The sequence below is a fragment of the Drosophila suzukii genome, chromosome 3, assembly GCF_043229965.1.
Source record: "Drosophila suzukii chromosome 3, CBGP_Dsuzu_IsoJpt1.0, whole genome shotgun sequence".
Lineage (NCBI taxonomy): Eukaryota > Metazoa > Arthropoda > Insecta > Diptera > Drosophilidae > Drosophila > Drosophila suzukii.
In genome coordinates this window covers 84,485,667-84,512,202 of record NC_092082.1, presented here as the reverse complement: position 1 = coordinate 84,512,202, position 26,536 = coordinate 84,485,667, and the positions used below count along the sequence as shown (strand labels likewise).

General features: G+C 37.7%; 2 protein-coding genes across 5 annotated transcripts in view; one reads left to right on the top strand and one right to left on the bottom strand.

Moving 5' to 3' along the window:
* Window positions 1–172: 172 nt before the first annotated feature.
* On the top strand, window positions 173–18,983 carry ymp (yellow-emperor). The gene is given in 8 exon segments (XM_036818339.3): window positions 173–361; window positions 420–459; window positions 525–595; window positions 17,691–17,855; window positions 17,930–18,005; window positions 18,592–18,615; window positions 18,618–18,773; window positions 18,825–18,983. Coding segments are annotated over 7 exon segments (552 nt in total). The 5' UTR covers window positions 173–298; the 3' UTR covers window positions 18,731–18,773; window positions 18,825–18,983.
* The window catches only part of msi (RNA-binding protein musashi), a 98,130-nt gene continuing 78,565 nt past the window's right edge, over window positions 6,972–26,536 (bottom strand). For all 4 annotated transcript variants that reach the window (XM_036818332.3, XM_036818334.3, XM_036818335.3 and 1 more), the window contains 3 exons: window positions 14,597–15,143; window positions 9,929–10,632; window positions 6,972–9,871 (listed from right to left, as the gene is read on the bottom strand). In XM_036818332.3, the coding sequence (XP_036674227.3) occupies window positions 9,394–9,871; window positions 9,929–10,632; window positions 14,597–15,143 (1,729 nt within the window). In that variant the 3' untranslated portion in view covers window positions 6,972–9,393. The remainder of the gene's footprint in view (window positions 9,872–9,928; window positions 10,633–14,596; window positions 15,144–26,536) is intronic.

The following is a 26,536-nucleotide window of genomic DNA, read 5'->3' as shown; positions in this document are numbered from 1 at the left end:
TGTAAATAAGTTGTTATGACCTTGCGTTCAAGAATCTGTGTGCTTTGTTAAGGAATAATCACAAACCTTAGAAGGTGAACTATTTCAAGCCTGTTCGCAAGGGTACAAGTAAATATAAATAAATAGGAACCTTTACAGAACACAAGAGAATTACGTCAATGATATCTAAGGGAAAGATTTTAGTCTTTATCAAAATTTCATGTGTAATAGATCAAGTATTTCCCTTTTGGCAAAGCTAGAAAAAATTTTTACTCAAAATTCGAAAATTTAAAATATTGGACTAGCACATTTTAATAAAATGGCGCTTCGTCTTACAGCTGTTGCTTTCCGAAGGCGCGCTTCTTTATTACACGTGCCAAAGGTGAGCCAGGATAACATACGGAGAACCTGTAATAATCCCTTATCCACCCAATCCTTAGTTGCAACCACCACCGTCAACCCGCACTTTATTAGTTAGGAGTGAGTACTAGATTGAGGAGAATCCATTTTAGGTCTGCTTATCTGAAGAACCATTTTCTTTGCAGAGAATCTGGTACCGTTTCTAGATGATGATCCTTGTGTGTTCTCGAAGAAGGCCGTTATGCATCATTGGGGGGTAAGTGTTTAAAGATGAATACCCTGACACCCCTACCCAAAACTTACCATCCTGGCTATTTATCTATAACCGGAATCTGTAAGATGTTGCAAGAGGTGATATATACTTCTATGCTTACTTTAAGTGCCTCTAACAGACTTTTGGAGCAGTTCTAAGTAGGATAGACCTAGATACGGTTATTCAGTGCAAAATATTAAATAAAATTGTAATTAGTGTACTTGTTAAAAAAAATCGAACAGAAGGCCAATTTTATCAAACTAGCTACGCGCAAGATTCATATAGTAGATACAAAATTATAATAAGTAGATGTGTTGGGTGTGGAAATGCACGGAAATTAAGTTGGTTGAAACTACAGAGCAAATTATTTTATGTGAAACATTTATTGTGGTATATATGTATATAGTATATATATAATTAATTATATTAATACGCTGCAACATTTAAGATGAGTTCGGTTTGAGTTTCGTGTGGGTCAAAGTCAAACAGCAAATTTTTACGCAAATTCAAGTTTACTCAATACCAACTGATGTCTGTCTTCTAGTGTGAATGAGTGTGCATGTATGTACTACGGTCTAATCAAATCTATACGTTATCTATGAATACTTTATATAATATTTAAGTTTCAATAATATATTTATACGGCATAAGAAGCTAAGGGCAACCAACTTTGGGAACAGCATTTCGAAAACTTCTCGAAATCATCCGACACGGTTTTCAATGGTTTTTGTATATAATTTTGTATTGCACAAACACTTGCAACGTAAAACATTGAATTTCTTTTTGAGATATTAATACTCCGTTTATATGCTACTGTTTTGGTTTTTTCTTATAACGACCAACACAACAACACAGTGTGCATCGGTGTATCAATAAATTGGTTCATCTTTCAACTCAGCGCTTAGGGTTCTAGTGTTAGCTTTTTGGGTCACCATTTAATGTTCAAGATCGCGCTTACGGCACATCTTTGAAATACAAATATATATAATTTATATGTATCTATTACTTGAGTTTGCCTCAACATTAACACATCGGTATCAAAGTTATATATTGCTTATTTGTTGTCTTCGCTCTGACTATCTCCCTATAATATCTGACTGTTAATTGTTGAATCATATGATTTACCTTTCGCTTAGAGGATACTTTGAGTTCACACAAAAAGGGTATTGTCGCATATGTGTTTCTTAAAAAGAGTTTTCTTAGCTTTTTTCGCTTGCTGATCATTGATTTCCATTGAGATATCTTTGTATATCAAAAACCATGCTTTGCCTTCTGTGTGTCTAAGCCTAATTAAAAGCAAATAAATAAATTGGTTTGAAAACAAGAGTAGGATACCACTTGGTAATTTATGTACAAATCAGAATGATTGAAATAAAATGCTGCAATTACTGCACTAAAAGCATGAGTATCATACACTAGAAGTAAAAATAAAAACGAAAGTAAATCTAATCCTTATAAAAAGTAAAATACTGTCTTATAACCGGCACTCAATTGTTTGAGTAAATATTGTAAATCCATTTAAATTGAACTTTACTGATTAATAAAGAATAATAATATTATGGTTCCAAAAAAGCACAATATATTTTATACAATAAGGATTTAAAAAAAAGAAATCGACTTGGGTTATTTTAACCGTCCGTCGATCTCCGCTTTCCCAGTGTCAAAACTGCAAAGTGTACTACACCTGATATCATAGTTGATCATAGTTGATGTGCTCGCAAGACTGAAACTCATTTTATACATATTTAAGAACTAAATGATAGAAATGTAATCCAAAACCAAAATGAGCACCGGTTACAGTCTAAGAAAAAACAAAAAGTTTGGAAACTACTGATAATAAAGTGAGTTTTTATATAATCAATGTCGATATTACTAAATGTCAATCATTTACCATTACTTTTACGATTACGTGGTATCAAGTTCAAAACGAAGAGTACGTTATACAAGTACATTTTACAAAGTCTAATATGACGGTGGTTTCTAATTCAACTATAATCTAATTAGTACCATACGAATGTACGAGTATAAATATTTAATTACAGCTAATCTTACGCTAAGCATTAACAATACAATATGTTTTACAGACACTTCATTTTTTTGTGCATTATACAGGAAAAAATTATTTCGTGCAAACTACTTTCAAATTACAAATATACTTTTCCAGATGTTATATTACTCGTATTCCATTTAGTTCAAATCAAATACAACGGTTCTATTTGTAAAATTTTCTTTCACATTTCATTTATTCATTTCAATTCAATTCAAAAAGGGTTTATGCCAAGAAGTTTTTCAATAGGAAAATTACACAAAGGGTTCACATTATATTTTTGTCAGCAATTTGTTTGATTTTATTCGGTTTGGATTTAGGGTATATCGGGGATTTTGGGCTAAAAGAGTAAATACCGTTTACATGACCTTTGTATATATCGAAAGAATTATATATTGTGTTTCAGTATATATGTTGGTGTCTAAACATCGCTACAAGTATAGAGCGAGAAATAGAGCGACAGCAGTTACATGTTACAGTTACAAGATACAGGGTGTTGTATATATAATATATCCATTTCTCGTTACAGGCTAAACAAATAATAACCATTTCGTAAAGAAATGCATATAAGCTTGGCTGTTACAATAGAACTGCATACTTTCTGATCTATGGGTACGATTCTGAGCCCAAGCCAAACTCAATTCAAAGGGTTTCATACTGGTTTGCTTATGGCCTAAAAGTTATATCGTTTATATATATGTATATGAAAACTTATTGCTATCCTTCGTATTGTTTACCAAATCGTTCAATATAATGCACTTGCTTATCGTTTATATAGTTTGTTTTTTATCTTTCCTTGACCTTCATTCCAATCTTTGGAGAAACAAATTTACAACAGTTAGTAAAAAGAGCTTTCCACCCGTCTGCGATTTTTGTTTAGTAAGGGGTCGAAACGATCTGTATGTTTGGGACCTTAATAGGCGGCAGAACCTGAAATCAAAATTCAAAACAAGTTTCTATACCATTTCTCCTTCAAATGGTTGTCTTTCGTTAAAATTCCTCGTTGCAAAAATTGTACTGATTGATTACGTGTAACAAGTATAGCCAAAAGCTGAGCTCGGTCTGCCCCTTGAAATGGTTTTGAAATCATCGGGGGTTTTAGACAAAACATAACTGAACTTTATTATCCCTAAAATTTTTATCTCCCGTTGTCACTATTGGTGTAAGAACTTTTTTCATTTCAATTAGTTGCTGGAAGACGAGTCTAAGTTATGTTTTCGATTAGGAAAGTCTTAGCAAGGCTTTCTGCTAAAATTTCGTTAGCGATTTTACTCACCTCAGTTTTTGAGTATTTACTTCACGATTTTTATTGTATTTAGCCTTAATAAAAAAAACCACGGTTGTATCAATTGAACTTGGTGTTGAATTCGTTCGTTTTAATTTGCATTCCATTTCAAAATATAGCTCAGTAGAATTGATATGTTACGAGCCAGTTAAAGTAATCATCCTTCCTTGCTATATAAGAAAACATGTTCCTTTTTAAATATATATATTGTATATATTTTTTTGTTGGTTTGTTTTTATGCATTTTTTGTAGTATATTTGAATTTGTCTTGCTTAACACTTAAATTAGGTTTGAATACGACTTGTTTTGTCTTTGATTTTAGCATTTCGTTAAGCATCTGAAATGAGCAAAAGTAGCCATTCACGGTCTCTTAATAATATATTACGCATTTAAATATAATTTTAGCAATTGATAAATATATAGCCTGTTCGTATAAAGTATCTCGTGAATACTTTTGTACGCATTGCTTCGAAATTATTTAACACTTGTACTTAATATTAAGCTTACCAACTAATTCTCAATAAGATAAATTAAATTAAACGTTTCTTAGAGCATTTTCAATGTGATTTATATGTTTTGTTGTTTTTATATTTCCCAGGGTTAGTCAAGGGAAATAATTGCTTTTAGTTTTTATTGTGTACGTTCGATTTTTGGTTTAAATTTTTCCTTACATTTTATTGTTGGTTGTTCACTTTTTACTTACCACTTTTTGCATTTGTTTATAAAGAATTAGTTTGTGCCTATGCACATCAATTGACTAGCTTGTTGAGAGTGTGTGGGGGTGTGTTGGTTGTGTTAGTGTCGGTGTTATTCATAGCGCTTGGTTGATAAAAAAAATATAACAACGCCAAACAATAAGCAAGAAGCCAAAAAATGCCAGGTTGTCAAATAAAAATACTCTAATTAAACTAGTTAAATTTGGGTATGATTTTTACCATTTTTAGGATCTAAAAACCTGATTTCTGAATTTCGCTAAAAATTTGGTCCTCATTAGTCACTCAAATCAACAATACATTATTGGATGCACTCGTAGTCGGTCATCTAAAACCATATCCAAAATGAAATCTAGTTTCTTGCGCTGTTTTCTCGTTTTTGTTGATTGGTTAAAAAGATTCTCTGGAGAATTCTTCAGCAAACCTCTTTTCACAAATTCAGTTTAACTTTCGATTTCGTTTTTTCTTGGGTAAAACTCGAAAACTCTGGGTTTTGACACCATCAAAGTGATATGCGTTGTTTTGTAGCCTTCACAACAACAGTTGATGAAATGTTTACTTTGTTTTTTTCCCTGGGTTTTCCTGGGTATACCAAAAATTCTACTCTTAGTATGCAATTTGACACATTTTGAGAGACGTCTCAATATATAATTGATATATACATATAATATAGAATTTTTTGTTTTGTTTTACTAATTGAATATATCACGGTCTTGCTAAATATCATCGTATGTATATATATGTTTCTATGTATGCATGTAAATATCTATAAAGTTTTCGCCACTTGAGTTGCACGGGAGAACTTGTTTCAAAGGCTATCCTAACCCAACTACTCCAATTTCTAAAACGCCGTTCAATCCGAATCCAAATCCAAAAGGTTCTCTAGGATTGGTTTCCTTGTCGATTACATAGTATAAGTTTGTTAGGTAATTTGGTTTACGAATACTGACACTTGAATGCTGAAACACAGTTGATCTTATTGTCATATGATGTATGTGTGTATGATGTAGGTATTATGTACGTAGTTAATGCTAATGTCTTGCTAATGTGGGACTTCTGGGATCTTGAGTTGGGATACAACTGTGACAGATGATAATCTTGGAGATTGCCGCTGTATATATAAGGGATGTTTCTCAATTGACTACTGTACATGTTTCATCATGCGTTTTTTATAAATGTGTGTAAATAACTATTATATAGGAATAAATAACTAGGTTTTCTAAATATCTTGTATTTCAATAAGTTGGTTGTCAACCTACAAGTCAAACGAAATTATAAGATCTAATTCGCAGTGTGTAATGTTGGTATTATATTACAGCAAGTTCTTCATGTAGTTTTTGGGCCAATAAATAATGACTGAAAACCGACTATCTTGATGACGCTATACCACACGAAAACATGTCAAAAATACAGATTCTATTTGTAAAAAAGATTATGAAGGTTTGGGGCTGGCTGATATGCAGTGTTCTTTTTGTTTCTGTTCCCAAGAAGAGAGTATTCAAATATTTTTTAGATTGACTTTATAATAGATTTTAGATTTTCGAAAGTAACTTTTTTATTTGTAATTATTATGTGTTTTTTTGGAGTTGGATTTCCTTGTAGTTTTGGATTCTTACTAAAATTCATATCAACCAACCCTCCATTTTGAGCAATTAATTTATTCTCTTTTTTTGTTGATATATGCCTATGTAGGCACATAGTTTATTAACATGCCAAAAAAAATCGCGAAATCAGCGGATTGGTGAAGCGACAGTGGGGCATGTTCTATATCTGATTAATAAAATTTAAATTATAAAAGTCTAAAAGTATGTCTATCACGGCTGAGGATCCATAGGTCTGCAGGGTGTCGTCTGCGGAGACGAGAATTGTGTTATCATCTCAGTAACGGTTGGTACTCCCGTGTCACGAAATAAAACCACGAGCTACTATTCTATTAATATTGGTATTCAAAAAATAGATATATGTATATGTATATATTTATAGAGAGAGCGCTATTTAAGTATGTTCGATCTGGTTACTATGTATATCAAAATTAGCAAGCTTCTACTTTGGGTATATATCTTTGGTACGAGTATGGAAAACAAAACATTTCATTGGATATAAGAGATATATTGTTGTTTATATCGAATTCAGACTGTTGCAACTGTTACAATACGAATAACTATGAAACTGGTCGACTTTTTGTCGCTCTGACTTAATGTTGAAGCATACGGAAAAGTAACCGAAAATTGTAAATTATTCTCCAAGTAGTACAATAAACATAGGCAACTATGAGAACATTTTTTGACTTCTTGCTTTTTAGGCTAATATAAATAAATGGAAAATGCAGTAATAAAATATAAATATTTTTATTTGGTTTGTTTATAAATTATGTCAATAGAACAAAACATGTGTACGTAGTAATAAAGGAATTTTTCGTATTCTTCTTGGATTGGCAGGGTAAAATCAATCTTATGCTAAAAGCAATTGTTCTGAGATCGAGAACTGACAGAGGAGTTAAGAAAATTATAAATATTAATATTGATAAGTAAATGGCACCATAGCACGTGTGGAATGTGTTAGAGTCTTAAGCGTTAACAATAAATAAATAAATTAGTTTCTGCACATGGGTAAATGGGACTCGAGCCTCGAATTCAGCCCAGCAAATGTGAATGAAATTTTGGTTAATATGCAAAATCTTTGGTATACGAAACGATATTACATCATAATACTCACCCCTCGAGGCGAAAATCTACAGGAATTAAAAACAATTCTCCACAATCGCACACAATCGTTAACTTTTTGGTACTGGCAAATGCATCGAAATGTAATAAGTTCTACACATGGGTGAGAGGAGCAGATAAATAGAGAGAAAGACAGCACAGCACAACAACAGATACAGAGTGTGGTTTACGAGGTAAATCAAATCAAATAATACAGTATAATGTGGTCAAATATTTACAGTCAAATTAATCAAATCATAAGAAAACACAAATGTTTGCTCAACTCATGGCAAAGTTGTTTGTTGTTTTGTTCGTTGGTTTTTATTAAACACAAAAAATTACTTCAAATGTTTCATTGTTTTCCATATAATGTGTGTGTGTAATGTATATAAACTAAATATTTACATACGCAAATTATTACTTTCCAAATGATAACTAGTAACTAAAATTAAACTTTAAACATGCAAGCGATTCAAATGAGACAAATACATAACTATCCAGGAGCATCTGCTCCGGTTTTCTTCTTATTTCGATTTGTTTTTCTTGGTTTCAATGGGTGAAGTATTTGTCGAATGCAAAATCAAATGCAAATGCTACAGATAAGGGTAATTACAAAATAATATTAAGAACTAAGATTGTGCCATTTAAAACAATAAGCTACAGTAAAGTAATGTTACCTGGTTCATGAGTTGCTTGGATGGTTATGCAAATGAAATACGAATTGGAAAGAGGGTTCAAAATCTAGAAGATTAGTACACTGCCCTAAGGAGTCGTTCTCACTTAAATGTCTTATAAAATATAAAAAAGGCCGCTCTAGTCCAGAGAACTTTCTGTCGGTCGAAATTATAATAATAGTAATATGCAAATGCCAAAATATTCAACAAATGTTATTGAGTTACTTGCTACAAATGGTTGAGATTGAGTGGAGACTAAACTAGTTCTAAAACTAAATCAAATAAGATTCGCACACACAAAACACAACAGAAATTTGGTTTGTTCGTTGTGGTATTTGTATTGTTTTAAGTTATATTATTAAGTACAAAGAACAGAGTTAGGGAGATAGAAGATATAGGGGGATGGGGTTTTCGAGTGTTTGTGTACGTGAGTTGGTGATGTTCGTTGGTGATTGGTTAACTCTGTTGTTGTAATCTATGCTGGGTGAATTAAATTCGAACTCAACTAAACCTCTAAAATAATAGTTTCATTTTGGGTTTCATCGCTTTAGTTGGTTAGCTTGGTTTAAACATTAATTAATAACTCTTTGTCTTGAGCAAAATGTTTTCTTTTGCAGTTTCATTCGATTACTTAATACTGCCCTTGCAGGAGTAGTTTCTCATTGATTTCAGTTGAGTTTACGGCTCCAAAATAATAAAGATTTCTTTAATTTTTAAATAATGAGCGCCATTCTTGGTTAAACGAGCGTGAGTCAACTTATAAGATTCATTCCTTGCTCTTGCTTTTCATAAATATGTATTTATATATATATTTACTTTTAGTTTTTTTATTTGTTTATTTTAATTTAGGATTAGGTTTAATGGTTTTTTTATGCACTAAAAATTATATATTAACGGCTACATTTAAACGCAATCACAATCGGTGGTTTTTAATGTGTTTTCCTTCTTTTGCTTCTCTATCGCTTCGTAATTTTTGCTTTTTGGTTTTGAATTTTGTTTTTCCTCGATTTCGCTTTGCTTTGCTTCCTTTTTTGTTGTTGTTTGTTTGTTGCTTATATTGCTTATGATTTTTTTTATATGTATATATATATATTAGTTAGTATTTATTGAACTCGCCCGAGGGCTCCTTAAATATAATACTTAATTTGCCTTCCGTGTTGCGGACTACTAACTAAGCCAAACTCAAAGGAAAACCAACTTCGTATGAGAGAGTGTTTCTGTGTGGTTCTATGAATATTTATGGATGGGGGCCATGTGGATTTCGTATGGAACTACAACTAGGGGTGGTGGTGTTTCACATGGGAGTGAATGAGTGTATGGGGTGGTGGAGTATGGTGTATGGTGAGTGTTTCATTCAAATTACCAAACAAAACCCGCGTCTTAGACGTACATGCCCATGCCGTACATGGTGCTCCAATCGACGCCCTGGAAGCTGGACATATCCACGTTGGCCAGGGCGTAGTTTTGGTAGGCAGCCGCCGGATTGGCAGCAGCGGCGGCGGCGGCAGCAGCGGCATTCAGGGGATTGCCGGCCATCAAACCCGCCTGTTGGGCGGCAGCGGCCAAGCTGTGGGCTCCAGCGGCACCGGCTCCATTCGCGGCATTGGCCGCCAGAGCGGCAGCCGCTGCCGCCGAGTGCGCCTGCGAAGCGGAGTTGGAGACGGCGTGCTGGTGGCTCTGTTGCTGCTGCTGGGCGGCGGCCACATGGGCGTTGTGGGTCTGCTGCTGGTGGTGGTGCTGCTGCTGTTGCTGCTGCTGGTGATGATGGGCAGCGGCGGCCACGCTCTGCGCCTGATGGGCCTGCATCAGGGCAGCGTTGGCAGTGGCGGCGCTGGCGGGGATCGAGTAGGGTGCATACCTAAGGGAGATAACACTCTATTAGTAACGTTCTTAAATACATAGAAATTTAACTAACCTGACGCTGTGCAGCGCGGTCTGCGGATATGTGGTCAACAGCTTGCCGAAGCCCGCTTGATTGGCCATCGAGGCTGCTGCGGCGGCATTTTGTACTTGAAACGGATTCTGTGATATGAGGGCGGCCTGCTGGGCGGCGGCGGCTGCTGCCGGGGATTGCAGCAGCTGTGTGGGATTCTGGAGCATGGCCAGAGGGTTCATGGTGGCCACGCCAGCGCCGCGGCCTCCAATTAGCTGACCTGGAGCTGTGGGCAACTGTACGCCCAGGGTGCCTAGCATTATGCGCTTCTGGAGGAGCTGGGCAGCCGGGGTGACCGCCTCCTTAGGCTGGGCCTTCTTGCACTCGACCTTCTTGTTCTTGATGGTGTGGAAGTGGATTTCGCAGACACGATCAACCACATCCTCGTTCTCGAAGGTGACGAATCCGAAGCCACGGTGGCGCTTTGTCTGCTGGTCCATCAGCATGACCGTCTCCTCGACAGGGCCGAACTGGCTGAAGTAGGCCTTGACCTCCTCGGCGGAGGTGTCCTGCGAGACGCCGCCCACGAAGATCTTCTTGGTCTTGTTGGCCTGTCGGGGTCGGTTCTTTGGGGTGGCATGTTTGGGGTCGATCTTCTTGCCATCGAGTGTGTGAATGGGCACCTTGAGGACCTTTTCCACGGTGCAGGGTTCTTGGAATGTGATGAAACCAAAGCCGCGACTGCGCTGTAGTTGTTCAGTATAGATTTGTGTGTGGGTGGGGAAGAAAAACAAATAGACACGGATACATTAGTTTTTGCGGGGAATCAAGTGCAAAAAACAGAGCTTCGGTTAGAGGCGACTAAGTCTAAGTTGCAAATGTAGTTGTAGTTATATAACTAGGATTAATAATCGTAAAATGTCCTACGGAACGTTAGCAAAAGTCCAACAAAGTAAGAATCAATCAAGTCGATCGGAACTCGATCTTCCACAAGTATATAAAAATTATATTTAAAGATATATGTAAACACAGATACGGATACAGTTTAAATGCATGTATGTAGATGGCTTTATCGACTGAATTGGGCGTGGCCTTTTTACGCTTTTGCTCATCAAATTTGCATTGTTTTTTCAATGTTTTTTTTTATTATTTTGTGGAGTAAACACAAACAAGTTTTAATTTAAATCCAAAGAACACAAAAAATGTTTCAACTAAAAACTAAAATTCTTCTAAGGATACTTTTGCTTTGTTAACAGAATACCAATATTTATACGCAAGTAGATCGATCGATATATGGTCATTTGCTAAACTGGAACATACATATATCATAGAAACATTACGAAATATATGCATTCAACGTGTTCACCATACTGATGCGGCACCCCTCTAGATCCCAGATATAAATGTAGGTACAGGAGGCATAGATATATACACGAAAACTGGAGGATACCAAAAACATTCGTTCACTCAGCCGTGATTGCGAACTCAACTCAAGGATACAAATGTATGTGGCAATTACATATGGTGTATGTGATAGTAAGGCTTTGATATATAGAAAAGTGGAAATAGTGCGGCTCAGAGCTATAAATTCAATAGCTAGTTTCAAATGTACATTGAAAAGAATTTTATAAAATTTATTTCGTGAAATTTACTGTATTATATTGCAATAATTACTTTATAGTTCTAAAACGCACTGTGTCTTCAAGATAGGTTTATTAGATAAAGTGGGAATGCTCTAGATATGCTTTCTAATTATAATCTAAAGTCCTCTTTTTTTTGTTGCTTGTTTTTCTTGCAATTAATGTTTAAACCCGTTTTGCCATACAATTCGTATTCTTTGGTTAGTTTTGCTTAATAATTACTTAATAGTTTTTACAAAGAATGAGTATTGAATGTGTGATATTTGTTGCTTAGTCTAATTAATTATTCTCGTACCGGTTACATATATTACAGTAATGGGGGGATACAATTTTTTCTTAAGCCTAGGGCAAAGTAGAGTCAAATGGCTCAAATACATTTTATTGTACATAATTCCAGAGAGAAATAGAGAGAAACTATAAGACTACCTACCTAAAGAGAAAAATATATAATTTCTAGTGTATTATTTAACCCTCGGGTAAATTCCATTTTTAAAGACGAGCTTTATTTATGGGTGGGGATTTTCGTGGGGTAACACAACTAGCTACATACATTTACAGGACCTAGAACATATCCTATAAGTATTGATTTATGAATTTATGCCGAATTTTGGGTGTTCTATTTACTAAGCATAATGGATTTCTTCCAATTAATGCGGTTACAAACGGCGGATTGTCAAAAACAAAAAATCAGCGACATAACAGAACACAAAAAATGTATTTTTCGATAAGTATTCGAAATACGCAACTTAAAATACATTGTTAATTTTAATGATTCGATTTGCCAAAGTAAATTAAAAAGCATTAACTAAACACATACAAACAAAATGGCGGATAATGGTTATTTATAAGGTCTAACTTTTACGGGGTCTTGTAATATGGTAATAAGTTGTAATATTGGGTAAATTATGCTAAACTAAGGTTCTTATTTATGTTACACAATCAAGTCAACAGTTGCCAGGACGATTTTCGATTCCATCTTACACTAAAATGGGAACATGGGCATTGGATAGTATATTATTGGGGTAAAGCACGCCTCTTTCAACTATGTTCTCAATTGAGTTCTAGATTTAACAACGGTGTAAGATATGAAAGATAAACTCGTTAGTTTGATTTGCTTTTGGAGGCTTGCTTAAAATCAATGCGTGGATTTGTATTTTTGTTGAATACTTTTTTGTTTTTATTGGGTGAGAAACGCTAAAATAAACCAAGTACACAATACGGAGTACGAGTACGATTAGGAGAGTACAAGAACGAGTACATTCAATTAGAGATACGATTACAATTATGCAGTTATTATTATTGCTCAGAGTTATACGATATACGAGAGTTACGATGCGCCAGTATTGAGTAATTCAAGTACGCTAAACGTTCTCTTTTTTATACAGTAGTTAAAGTACTTGGCGATTGCTTTTTGTGGGTTCTTTTTTTTTTTTTGAATAATGTACCTAAGCCGACGCTGGTTCGTCATCCTGTGGTTTGGCATCCTGGTTATGGCTATGGTTACCTGGGCCCCAGGTATTCAGGCTGCTTTGGTTCCTTTATTGGCTTCCGGCCTTGTCCTTGACTCGAGATTCCTCACTTTTGATTGTGGTTTTATGTTTATTAAAATTATGTTATGTTTAGTAGTTCATACATTTGGTTTACTACATCATATGACTAGCTATTTAACTGACTGATCTTAGGTGCTTATGGACTACAGTATTCCCCCGATCATCGCAAGGATCGTCTTCATAAGCAAAGACAGTTGGTAAACCAGTTTTCTTCTCGCTTTGTTTGTTTCTTGTTTTTTGTATACTCTCTTCTTCTTTTTTTTTCTTTTCAAAGAGGGGGAATGGAACAAAAGGTGTGTTTTTAGTGTGTGTGTGTGTATATCTTTCGGGTTCTACTGTTGAGGGGACAGGACACAACCCCGTTAGTCGATCGCGGCGAATATAACTGCCCTATCATGCAGTCGTGGCCGTCCGACTCATTCCGTAATTGCGCAATTGGCTCGGAAACAACCCCAGGTGTACGTATAGAATTTGTCCTGTGCCGCCGAATCCTTAAACACCGAACCCGAACCCCAGAAACCCTAGTTGCGGAGGTCGCTGGAACAGCTGCGCCGTAGGAACAGGACTCGAACAGGAACAATGCGGCAGCTGCTGTTTTATGGCCCGAAAGCAGCGCGCGCGCTCTTTTTCGTTGGGGAGCCACATTGTATATAATCGAATGGAAATATATGTGTATAGGTACCGCCGACTAAATGCATGTAGGATGTGTGGATAATGTCCGCTTATCAAGCGGACAAATTGCTCAAGGCATTAAGCATTTCCAAAAAGTCAATTTCCGCTGCCATAACTCTACTTTTTCGAGGGAAAACTCCTATGGCTAGATATCGATAATGTCTAAATCATTTGTCAGCACACCTTTGACGTTTCTTAGAAACAAGATAATCCGAAAGGTAATTTCGAAGTGCATTTCTTGGCTTTTGATCAAAACTACTAATATGTCCAAGTGGAACCTGGTCTAGAAAAGTAATTTATTGTATAAGATTTAAGATCCTATAATAAAATATTTATTCTATCAAATTTCTCGCTACTTTAACCGAAATCTTACGCCCCAAACTTCTCAGGAAATGGTGGCCAGCATGTTCATAAGAAAATTGATACACCCTGCATACAAATTATGACAAGGAAATTGGTTCTTAAGTTCGTGTCCCTATAAACAGTTCCGAGTGGATCAACCCCGACAAGCTGATCTACATATAAAACCTGATTAAATTAAATTTGGGTTCGGTGGTCCTTTCATTCTCTTCCTCTCCCTCCTCCTCCTCCTTCTGTTTCTTACTTTGATTCTTTTGTTTTTGGCACGTAACGCCGAAAGAACTGTAATTCTAAACCTCGGCTGGAAGGCTGGTAGAAAAGGAAAATGCAAAGAGGGCGACAAAACCTGCAGTTTTGCAGCTGTGCAAAAGGTAAATCACAAAATGGTAGCTGTAAACCCGAAAGGCAGGGGGATTATGAAGGTACATCATCATATAAAAATAGTAGACGACATATAATAGATGAAAATAGAGGATATTTCGGCTTACCTGGGTGACGGGATCCTTCATGATGAGTACATCGGTGACGGTGCCAAACATGTTGAAGTATTCCTTGAGTTTGTCCGAGGATGTCTGCCAGCTGAGTCCGCCGACAAAGAGTTTGCCCGGTGCGGGATCGGAGCCACTGCCTCCGCTCAAACTGGGTGTAGATCTGCCGGAGGAGCCGCTCTTGTTGCTGCCCCCCATGGCGGCCTGACCATTGTTTTGTCCTGCCCCAGCCGAGGCGTTCACATTCTCCTTGAGCAGGGCCAATGCTGCCTGTTGGGCCTGCTCCTGTTTGGGCTGATCCTGTCCAGAGGACACGACCACCGAGTTCTGGGTCTGTTGCACCACAGCCTGTTGTTGCTGTGCTTGCTGCTGCTGCTGGGCGGCACTCTTCAAGACCGCCGCTGTGGTCAAGCCACCGCCAATGGCGGCCACACCATTGTTGGCTATCGAAGCCACCAGGGCCTGGTGCAAATCCCGGTTGTGATGTGGATCAATCAAGCCCGCTGCTGCGGCGGCAGCGGCTGCGGCCGCGTTCTCCATGGGATTGCTGCGTGCGTAAAAGAAACTGTCAGCGGTGAGCAGGTGATCCTCCCCAGAAGTGGGTGGCGGCGGCTGGTGCAGCATGGTGGCGCCCTCCTGAAGCGCGTGCATTTCCTGCTTTATCTGAATTTTGAAGGCCGTTTGACTGACAGTTGGTCAAAAGAAAAATGAGGTTTCCCGTTTTTTTTATAGCTGTTTTCCTTTGGTATGATTTTTTCTTTGGTTTTCTATAGCCACTTGATTATATTTCCCAGAAAATCTTGAATTTCGCCACTTGTATGGTTTCCCAAAAAAAAGTATAGACTTGTTTCCTTCTGATTTTTTTCGGTTTTCGCCACTTGCTTTGACTACGCTTCCCTTTTTTTCGGCTCTACTTTGTTGTTGCCAATGGCAATGAATTGCGTTTTATTTTTTTGTTGTTGCTCAACAAGCTCGCGAATTAATGTAAAGGGCCAAAGCCATAAATAAGTGCCCAAAACGATTTCGGAAATGTTCTAGCTGCACGACACTGAATTTATCCTGTTAATATTCTGTTTCGAGTTCTTTTTCTTTTATGGTTTGCGGTTGCGACTGCGCAGTTTGAAAATCGAAGTTCGAATGTTGCTGCGTCCGCTGCTTTATCTCTGCCTACCCTCTGCCTCTGCCGGCGTCGGTTGTCAGGATTTCGGAAGCAGCGTGCGCAGGGAACCGAAAAATACCAAATGACAGCTGACTTGACAGCTGAACAGTATTTTTTTGCTACCTCTGTTAAGTTTCGACGTTTACTATGTTAAGTAACAGCTTTTACTAACAACAATGTAGTTTGGGCGCGTGGTTTGAAAAATCCAATATATTATCAAACACATCGACCCTTTAAAATGTTTTTGCCTACACCCATAAATAGATTCGAACAGAGATAGCGTCGGAGTGCGAATAAGAAAGGCGACATTAAATAAAAGAGTGCAGAGTGATGTTGAGAGCGACATTTTCCACTTGAGAAATGCTGAGTTAAAAACAATTTTGAATGATTTATGATATGAATATGGAGCTATTTAGGCTATTATTGCATTATTTGTCACTTCGTGATGCTATAGACCTGAAATCTTATGGATTGACTTCTGATAATAAACAATTAGCACCTTGTTTTTCTCAGACTACTATATCAAGCCCTAACCGCGAAAATATAATAAGTAATGTATTGTATTTATTGGTTTTTATACATTAAACAAATAATTAATACAATTGAAATAATTCTTTCATTTTTAAAGAACTTTAAATTATTGCGGTTAGGGCTCGAATTCCAAAATATTCTTTGGCGATTCCAATAACGATTCCCGGAACGTTTGCTTACGTTTTTTGCGGATACGGCTCAATATAGTTGTCTGCAAGGATATTTTAATCTTTGAAATCCTATGCATGACTATTATTTGGGTTCTATCCCTTAGGCATTACCTATTATAGCAATTACGGTCGTGGCATTTGTCGCCGAAGTGATATCCTGGTTAAAGATTGGTCTTACCAGGCATGATGTTGCCTACACTGCGAATTCGGCTGCTTGTGAAAATCTCGAGACCCGAAATAGTAACTTCTACCCCGTGAAATATCTAAAGGTGAGTCTAGATGCTAGTGCGGCCCAGAGAGAATTATAAGAATACCTTCCCACAGTTTTTAAGGTATAATCAAAAATGCGAAGTTCCACCTGGTTTAGTTCAAGCTTATCAAGGGGACATAGCAGGACCATCATGTAAGTTATATTGCTAGTCTTATACAATCTTTACAAAATAAATATTAGACGGCTTCTTTGGGTAATCTAAAATGTGTTTGCCTTCCAGTTGACAAGGAGCGAAAGCAACCCCATGGGAAAATGGCAGGTCCTGCTGCCGTGAGTGCATCCGCGTCGGCTTCTTCCGCTTAAAGTGCTGGGAATGTTGAAAGGAGGATTAAAGGAATCTTATGATGAGGTGCTCAAATGACCATGTCCTGTCTTCCACATTTGAAAAGGAACAGGATAAGAAAAAAAATAATGTGAATATGGATTGGAGGTCAAATCTGTGGTAAAATTACACATCACATTGGCCGGACTTCCGCGATTGCTTGGTATGGATTCGAGGGTTCGGATCGTCTAAGCTCGGCCCGAGGCCTCCAATCTATATGGATAGCAATTGCAACACCATGGCTGGCCCTAAGGAAATTGAACACCAGTGCAAACCTGTTTATAGAAAATATGGGTAGGAAGCCACAAAAGCGAAGTAGTTCAATGAGATGGAATCGAATGTTTTCGTTGCAGGATACTGGGTATTGATAATATATTTGATTTTACAATCCAATTTCAACTTAACATTTCACAGGGGAAGTAGAAAGAAGCAGTGACATCGAAAGCTAAAACAATGTCGTATTAATTTCACAGAAATTGTCTTTCTAAAATTAAAAACATTGTGAACAAGAAAATAAAAAATTTACCCCACTTTAAAGCTACTTAAGTAGCATCGTTTTATTTATATAACTCTTATAAACAAAATAGTTATCTTTCCTCGACTTTTATGTCAATCTCAAACAAAGCTAATCCATCCCACAGGTACTTCCCATTTTGGTCATAAGTGTAGTTGGTTTGTTCCTCAAAGTTGGTGCCATGATCAGGCTGGGTCTGACCAAGGATGATGTCTGGTTTACCAAGGACTCGGCGCATTACGAGTTTTTTGAATCGCGCCAAGGACCTTGGTATAAACCAAAGAGCCGCAAGGTCAGTGTCCTACCTATCGTCGTTGTCGGTTACTCTCTATTTAATATTTATAATTTATTTATCATTTTCTACAGTGGGGTGGCCGTAGTGACTATGAAATGCCACCCGGGGCGATCTTGGCCAGACAAGGCGATGTCAATGGCCCATCATGTAAGTGATACATTTTACAAAAAATATTCAATAAAAAAAGATATATATATATTTTATTAGTTATCTAAACAACGCAGTTAAATTGAATTAATCTATGTTGCTATTCCTTTTATATTCCATTGTTCATATTCTAGACATATTTTATGATCCTTACTTTTTTTTAATGTAAAATTTTTAACGCTTCCCAGAATTTTCTTTTACGCCCATTTAAGTTAGGCCTTAGTATTCTATTATTTATATTCGATTCTGCCGCTATATCGTTTATCCTTTTTTGTCACCTTGCCAATTTGTATGGTCTGGGATGCGTTGAAAATTTTCACGATCATCATCGACAATCCCAACTAATGAAAATGAAAATTTTCCATGCATTCCAGATTCGGGGGGCGGTGAAAAGAAAGGTGATGACGGTATGAGCGGTAAAGAAGTTGCAGCACATGCACTTGTCACTGGTGTAGCTTTGGGATTGGCAGCAATGTTATAAAAAGTCATAAGACGAAGCAGATTATATTCAAAATCATAGGACGATGCTCTCTTACTTCCATTTAAAGACTCATATATTTAATTGATTGCGACCTGTATCCGACAGTTGAGAAGGATGACAAAAAAAAAAAGTAAACTTCGCCTGGATTAGAGGTGGTCAGATTAGCATAGAAGCTATGTACTTCATAGATCTGACCATACAGCTACCATCCTGCCGGCTGGCTCTAAGGTTCCGGATACGCTAAGAACAATTCCCTACAATAGCTGATAAACGAGTTTTTATACATGGTATGTTTTTGCAGCTGTAATGGAATTTTATTGATTTGAATCCTTCCTCAGGAAGACTTTCCATCATTATAGCGAGACTTCCGAGTGCATTACAACAAAATTTCAAATTGGCAAGGAGGAGGTCGTGCTTTTCTATTTATTCGTGAAAAATTATATTCAAGTATATTTATAATACGTATGCATAAACTACTGAATTAAAAAAAATTCTCTTGTTCAATAGTCCTTTTCTGAGTGTAACTACACGATTTTATTTGTAGCGACATCTAGCGGCTACCAAGCATTGGCAATGGTGGCGCCCTGCAGCGGTAGGTTTTGGTATGTAAAAAGGTCCTTGGTGTAGAATTCGTATTTAAATAGTCCAAGCAGTGCAGAGAAAGGTGAAAGGGAAAGAAGAAGAGAGAGGTGAATGGGTGAAAGGATGTTGCTATGCAGATTGGGGGTCAAAGAGAAAAAAGATGTGGTTGTTACCAGATCGGGAAAAGTACGACTCATGTTCATGGTAGAGGAAGAACACATGGCGCAATAATTCAAAAATATTGAACATTCTTGAGCCGGGTGGTTTGTGTGTATGATCCCCAAAGGCCAAAACGAAACCCTATAATAATTAAATTATAAAATAAATAATTATATCTATTATTTTTTGATAATTTAAAATTATTCTAAATTCTTATTTTTATGTTCCAATATATACTCCTAAGGTATTTTTTTATTGATATACAAAACGAAATCATTCTAGAAAGATTATATGGTTAACAAAAAAACTTAGTTCTATAAGAAAAATATGGTGTTGAAACTAAGAGAGCCCTTCAGGCTAGCAATGGTATATGGATGGCAGCTCAACGACAAACGGTTGTAACTAAGTAAAACAACATAAATAACTCGCTTAAATATGAATATGTTTTGATAATGCCCTTAGCAAATTGCTGTACCTTTTGTGTGGACATCCCCTGCACGTCCTGCCTTTCTTCCATTCGGATATAAGCTCATTTTCCAGGGCGCCTGCGCCCTGCACAAAATCCCAAAAAAGAGGAGAGTTTGGACGGTAAGAAAAATCCCGAAATAAAAAAATTGGTCGCTGCTTGGGACAATTTTCAGTCTTAAATTGGGACCATATTTCTTTTTTTATGTGCCAAATGGAACGCATGTGTGTGTGGGCAAAAACAAATCGTGACTGCGTTATGTGCGTTATTGATTTTTGTCCCAGGAAATGGGAAATAATGCCAAAGGATATGAAATTTATTAAAATAGATTGCGAAATAATTCAATGAAGATGTTGAAAAGCAAGCTTTGTGGGCCGGGGCGGTGGGGGTGGTATTTTCGGGTGGGGTTTCCCCTGCACGTGTGTGGCTGTGTGGTTTTCCTCCATCGGTTGTTGAACTTTACGAAGCGACGTCGTCTGCAGGATTTTTTGCCGTGTGAAAGACGTCTGTCAATTTTATGGCTACTGACCCAGAAAAATGGAATGCTAAAGAAGCCCTTTTTGATGGTGAGAGAGGGGTCACGAATAAGCAAGGATTTGCTGAAAGTTGTGTGGGAAAAACCGAAACCCGAAAATGATGATGGCGATGACATCAGCAGTCGTCACCGCGACATGTAATTCGATTAGGCGCACTTAACGTCCCCACTCTTCATATGGAAACCCCTACCGTTCTCACCCCATCCAACGCATTTTAATTGCGTCAAATAAACAGCAGGGAAGGTGCTTGGTCACGAGCCATCATCCAACTTTTTATGGCCTCCCCTCAAACTGATGGCGTACACATTAAATTAAGCACTTAAGGTGACTTGATATATTTAAGGACTTTGTTCAAGACGCAACACACCATGGAACTAATAAGAAACTAGTTTGTTGGATAAGCAACGTATATGAGTACTTAAAATGTTATATGACTACTTTAAGACATATAAAAAATTATCAAAAATAATTGTACATGGGTGCTTTTTGTTATGATAAGCCCATTTCTAAAAAATATTAGACGTTACTTGGGTTGTACCTAAAATAGGGCTCAAGATTCTAGTGCGTAGGAAACTATTAAGATAAGTAGGTGCTTATTAAGAAGAATTTTTTGGAACATACTGGCAGATTTTATTATTTTCAATCCAAATAATTAATAATAATAAATATAAATAAAAAGATTTCATCAAAATATTGAATTAAGAGAAATGGAACCTTTAATTTGAGTGTTAGAAACCACCTCACCTAAAAGCCCATAAATTGCATCCTTTGACATAATATTTTATGCAGCACCTGAAATCACCAATCTATTCCCAAACTGTCCTTTAACGACTCCCCCGCTCAAAGCAGCTTGTCAGGACAAAGTACTTTCTAATCCGCACCGGCTATCCGATGACAAACTGCAATCTGAAAATAACTCAATCCACAGAACTCTGGTCGTCTGAGTGTTTTCCCCAGGGCCGAAAATTGCAATGCAATTTACCCAATCCGTTGCCAGAAACAACAATAACAATTGGGGGGGGGACAAAAAAAACAACATGAGAAAGACCAAAAACAAATTGCTCGGCTGTGCTCTTCAAAAGCCTCCAACAATTTCCCACTCCCTCACCTGTCGTTTGTCGTTTGTCCTTTGCCCTGCATTTTCCCACCCACCCAAGTGCATAAAATTTATGTAGACACAAAATTGCAGTTCAGCTGAAAAATGAAAGAGAGAGAGAAAGCTGGCATTTCATTGAGAAAAATGCCACAAAATACAAAATGAAAATGCGATGGACGACAACTCTTTTTCGAGCTAAAAGCATATGGCGCAACTTTATTGTTTTTACATTTGATTTTTCCAAAACGAGTGGGGGAGCGAGGTTTTGGAAGTGAAAAGCACTTGCACTGGGCAAAGTGCAGAGGGCCTCGGCAAACGCCGCATAAACTTGGGCTCTGGGAAAAAGTCTATATATCATATATGTGCGATTTAAGGGGGGTTGGCTTGCCTTTCGTTTCGTTTTTTGAGAACTGGAAGCCAGCGAAGCTGACTGGAAGTAACCACCCTCGGAAAAGAAGCGCCGGTCCGAAGTTACACCGAGCAAAAATCTGCTCTAGAAACACCCATTTCCACCGGCGGGACATAAATCCCGCTGTGAGACAGAGAAAGAGACGGAGGGATAGAGAGAGAGAGAGACGACTGGAACAGAGCAACCCCCTGAAATCGGGGGAGATATTTTGCAATTGGAATGCGCGCGCAACCCTCGAAAGCCGACGAAAATCGAGACGATGGTGGCCGCTACCCTGGGCTGCCTTTCAGTCAACTTTGGGTTTCCGTACGTGCAATTTCTCCCGGACCGATGACGGATCACACGGACCTCGAAAGCGGGCCAGAAACTAACCCAAATCCCTTTTGGATAGCCCCCACCTACATACGAAAAAAAAGAAAAGAGAGCCCCCTTCCCGCACCATCAATGTGTTTCAGCTAGTGAATAAAGTGATTATTATTAAATATTATACAGAACTGATAGATCCGAAAGAAGGATCCCAAGTATATATCCAGGAAATCGGACGCTTGCCATTGATATTGTCCTGTCACAGCAGTATTGTAACACTATATTATAGCTTACTGCTGGGTCGGGGCATTAACATTGTTGAGCGTCATTAGCAACGAGAGGCGACGGCGGCAAGGAAAACCCGAGGAAAACGCACCAAGCTTTCTTTTCCGGCTTTGTGGAAACCACACTCACTCGCGCCCACACACACACTCTCGCACACACAGTGCGATTGTGTGTGTATATGAGCAACCGGAAAAATCAATTTTCCATTTTTAATTCAAAGCTCACACAGTACAGGACACTCGCACACACGCACACAACGCACGTGCATGTATACACACAGATACAGATATATATATATATCTGAGTCTATGTGTGTGTGTGTGTATCGGGCCAAAAAGGGATAAGCAGGATGCTGCAAATTCTGCAGGGCGAGCGAGAGAGTAGAGAGTGAGAAAGGGACAGAGAGATCCAAAGAGAGAGCGAAGAGAGAGATTCCGCATATAGGGATAAATCCCACTTTCTATATAGACAAAAACTGAGAAATTTAATCAAAATCAGTTAAGGAATATAAGGAAAAATTATAGTTATTATTGAAAAAGTAAGAAGGTTCATATCTTAAGGATTCCCAGCTCTTTTCATTATTAGTTTCCAAATAGATGACCAAAAAAAGAGGCAGCGACCACTCCCTGATTTTTCTCACTTTCCGTGGGAGTTTCTGGGTGGGCTTAAGAAAGGCATTAAGGGGGATGCAGAGGCGTTCCCTCCTATTATTTTTTTCCTTTTTGCACTGAAAATTGTTGCCAACCCGAAAAGCCGGAAAAGTTCTGGGAAATGCCCAAAAGTTGCACCAGAAGCAGCACCAAGCAGAGCATCCTCATCATCATCGTTAACAACCCCTAAATATAATCCCAATGCATTATCTGGGCAGAGGGGCCTGCATTGGAATACCAAATAACAAAAAAAATCGACAAAGAATGATGATGAATTGGGAGATTGAGGGCACAGCAGCCGAGCAGGGACAGCAGCTGAAAAATGGAATTTAAATGCAGTTCAAAAGGATTTGGATGGGGGGAACCTGAGAATTCCTCGCTAAGGGTTGCTCTCCCTCTTTCTCTCTGCGAAATCTCACGTTTCTGCAGTTTGATGACGATGATAATAATGGCCTAGCTATAGGATTAGTCCACATAGAGGGGGTGCGGGGGGTGCGATTCGAAATTTGCCGGCCTACCATGCACATGCTGTTGCTATATCAAGGATCGAAGCCTTTTTGGGCGTTTCTCGGTTTCTCGCCAGCTGCGGCTGTATGCGTGTGTATCTGTGTCCTATGTCCTGTGTGTACTTTGCCTAAATACTTCGAAATTAACCAAGCGTTTGTTGTGCCCAACAAATTGACAACGCTTAGCTTTGCTTGAGGTAGCCAAATCGTTTCCACATTCAAAGAGGGTGCTGCATCCTTGTGCCATGATTAAGGATTAAGGGTTGCTCTGCATTTAATATGCACCGGCGGAAGTGAAGTGCTCTCCGTTTGAAATGAAAATGTCGCCGTTGACATGCAAGCAATGAGTTGGAATACTTAATGCGAAGAGGATTACTCATCTGCATTTCGCAACATTTCACAGGGATTTCCTAATGGTTTCAAAATGTTTCAATTGATCTTATTTGTTGCTTTATAGAATATTCGATTTATGAATTACTTTTGTAAAATTATTTCAAAATCCTTTGAAAATAATACGTTTTGTTAATTAAATATGTAATAATAAGTTAAAAATCAGCATAAATATAATATTGGCGAATTCGTAAGTTTTGTCTTATTAAGAGATGAAGAAGATTTAAGAGTGTAAAAAAGATTTAAATATAATATTAATATGTGTTAACATAAATGAAAAAAAGAGATCAAATATTTTATCACAAAAGTAAAGAATATATAGCTGTTATGCTTAAAAAAATGGTATATAACTTTGAATGATGAACAAGGACATTTTCAACACCTAAATACCCATGTCCAAAACTTGATGGCTATCTCAACCGTAAATACTTCCCATGTCAACTAACAACCTACATTTGAAGAACCGACCATCAACCTTTTAAATGATTAATTGCCAAAACAATACAACAAAAACAGGGAAAAGTCTCTGGTACAATCAAATGAACGGAAGCTGGTGATAAAAAGTGCGGAAATTACGTTGACCTAAAAATAAAATTGCCAACCAAGTTTGCCGGCATTGCCACCTAGACACACACACACTCTCATAGAAAAGGACGGGAAAATAGAAAGAGAGAGGGAAAGGGACACAGAGAGAGACGGCAGGATACGCACTTGCACTCATGCACTTCAAATATGATGAAAAGGTAAACGTTCAACTCACACAAACGCAAAGGACATCAAGAGACCCCACGTAAATGGCAGAGGATTTGGCAAGGATAAGGAGGATATATATGTGTGGGCAAGGCAAGAGTCCTTTCGAGGCTGGCTGTGCATGTAAATGCGTGGAAGAGCTGAAGAGCTGGGTTAAGGTAAGTGGTTCCCCGTAACCACCGACGACGACGACTAGTCCTCCATCCACAGTCATATGCAAATTGTCGGTGCTTTTGTGAGCTTATTAAGTGCTTGAAAGTGCATTACAAAAAATACACTAGGGGGGGCTAGATGGAATGGGGGATCAAGGACCTGCAGCCGGAAAAATGCTTTCAAGTCAACCCACTCGGAAATGAGAACCCGGCGACTGCTGGTCCCTTTTCTCGCTCTCTTTCACAGAATGACAGAATCGAAATGAGCAACTACACAGCGAGAAATTCTATTTCTGATTTGAATGTTGTTTTCTTTTATTTTGAATCCTTTAAAAACTTCAACTTTTGGAGATCACAAGTTAGATTAATAACTAATCTGGCCGTCAGAAGCAACGAAGGATCAAAAATTAATATTTGTAGAACTTTCAATAACCTATTACACAAAATATAAAAAAGAGTTAAAAAAAAATATACAAAATATTTTTTAAAGATAACAATTGTATACATAATATTGAAAATAAACAATTTGGCTCTGAAACTGTATAAAAGTAGTTTTAAATCATGAAATTTAGGCAGAAGGTTTCTTTCCATGTAACTGGCAAAACAAAGCTTTGTCTAAACACATGTATAGCTTACAAAAGTTGTCCTGCTTTTGGTGTAACTTTGCTAATTAAAAGGTGTGACAGACGTGGGGCCAGCGCCCCATAAAAAGTTTCAAATTACCGAAAGCATCCTTCAACAGACCACAGAACCCAGATTCTTCCTCATTTGCATACAATATCGTCCCAGGTGAAAGCCAAGAACGGAAGTCCTTCTGGGAGAAGCAAGGGTGAAGGAGCTTGTGAAGATGCCACTTGAGGTTAGCAGACAAGCCAGACATCGCAGGCAAGTGGCCACTTTGTCGTCTAAAGGACTCTGTAGAGCCGGAAATTCCTCTCGGCTTTTTGTTCTTTGAGGGAAATCACCAAACAGGATGCTTGTAAATAGAAGCAGTTAGCTAAGGACCGAAAGGATCAGAAAGTCTAAAGCGGAAATCTAGCAATTGACATAATTACAACTAAAAGTTAATATATAACCATCCGGCGGAAATTAATGCTTGCAAATAAAGTATCTTTAGAAAAAAACAAGTTCTTTAAGATGCGTTTGTGAACAGATGTTTGAAAACAAATTTTTTGTAGCATACTTATTTGACACAACATTTGTTATAAAAAATAATATTATTACTAAAATTTAAACCACCTTAGCTAAGCGCACTTCGAGCTCAGGGCCGCATATTCCACAGCCGTTTGTTTTGACCTCTGACCCATAGTCCCTCAATTTTAACCAACAGCAAGTTGTGAACTTGACAAGCTGCTTTTTGGCAGCGCCTTCTTTGAATTTACCGAGTACAAGAAAGCTGCGAAAGCTCCTATAAAAGCACACATCCTTTGCATTCAGATCCAGGACATCCAAAAAATCAGAGTCCGAAACCTTTCCCAAAAGCTCTTGAATAAAGCTTTGCTATCCGTAAACGGATAAAGGATATTATAGGATACATTTTAACAGGGAGTTTACAGAGCGGTACTGTCAATTTAACAGGTTGAGCAGAATAGATAGAGGTGGTTGCTGCCCAGTCCAAAAATTGGATTCATCTTCATTGAGAATAAAGAGATTGGTGCTACCAGATTGGAAAAATTATAACCTGATATCCATTGAAGAAGAAGACGCATGGGGGATTCAACAATTTTAAAAATATTGAACTTTCTTTTAGATTTATAATTGAC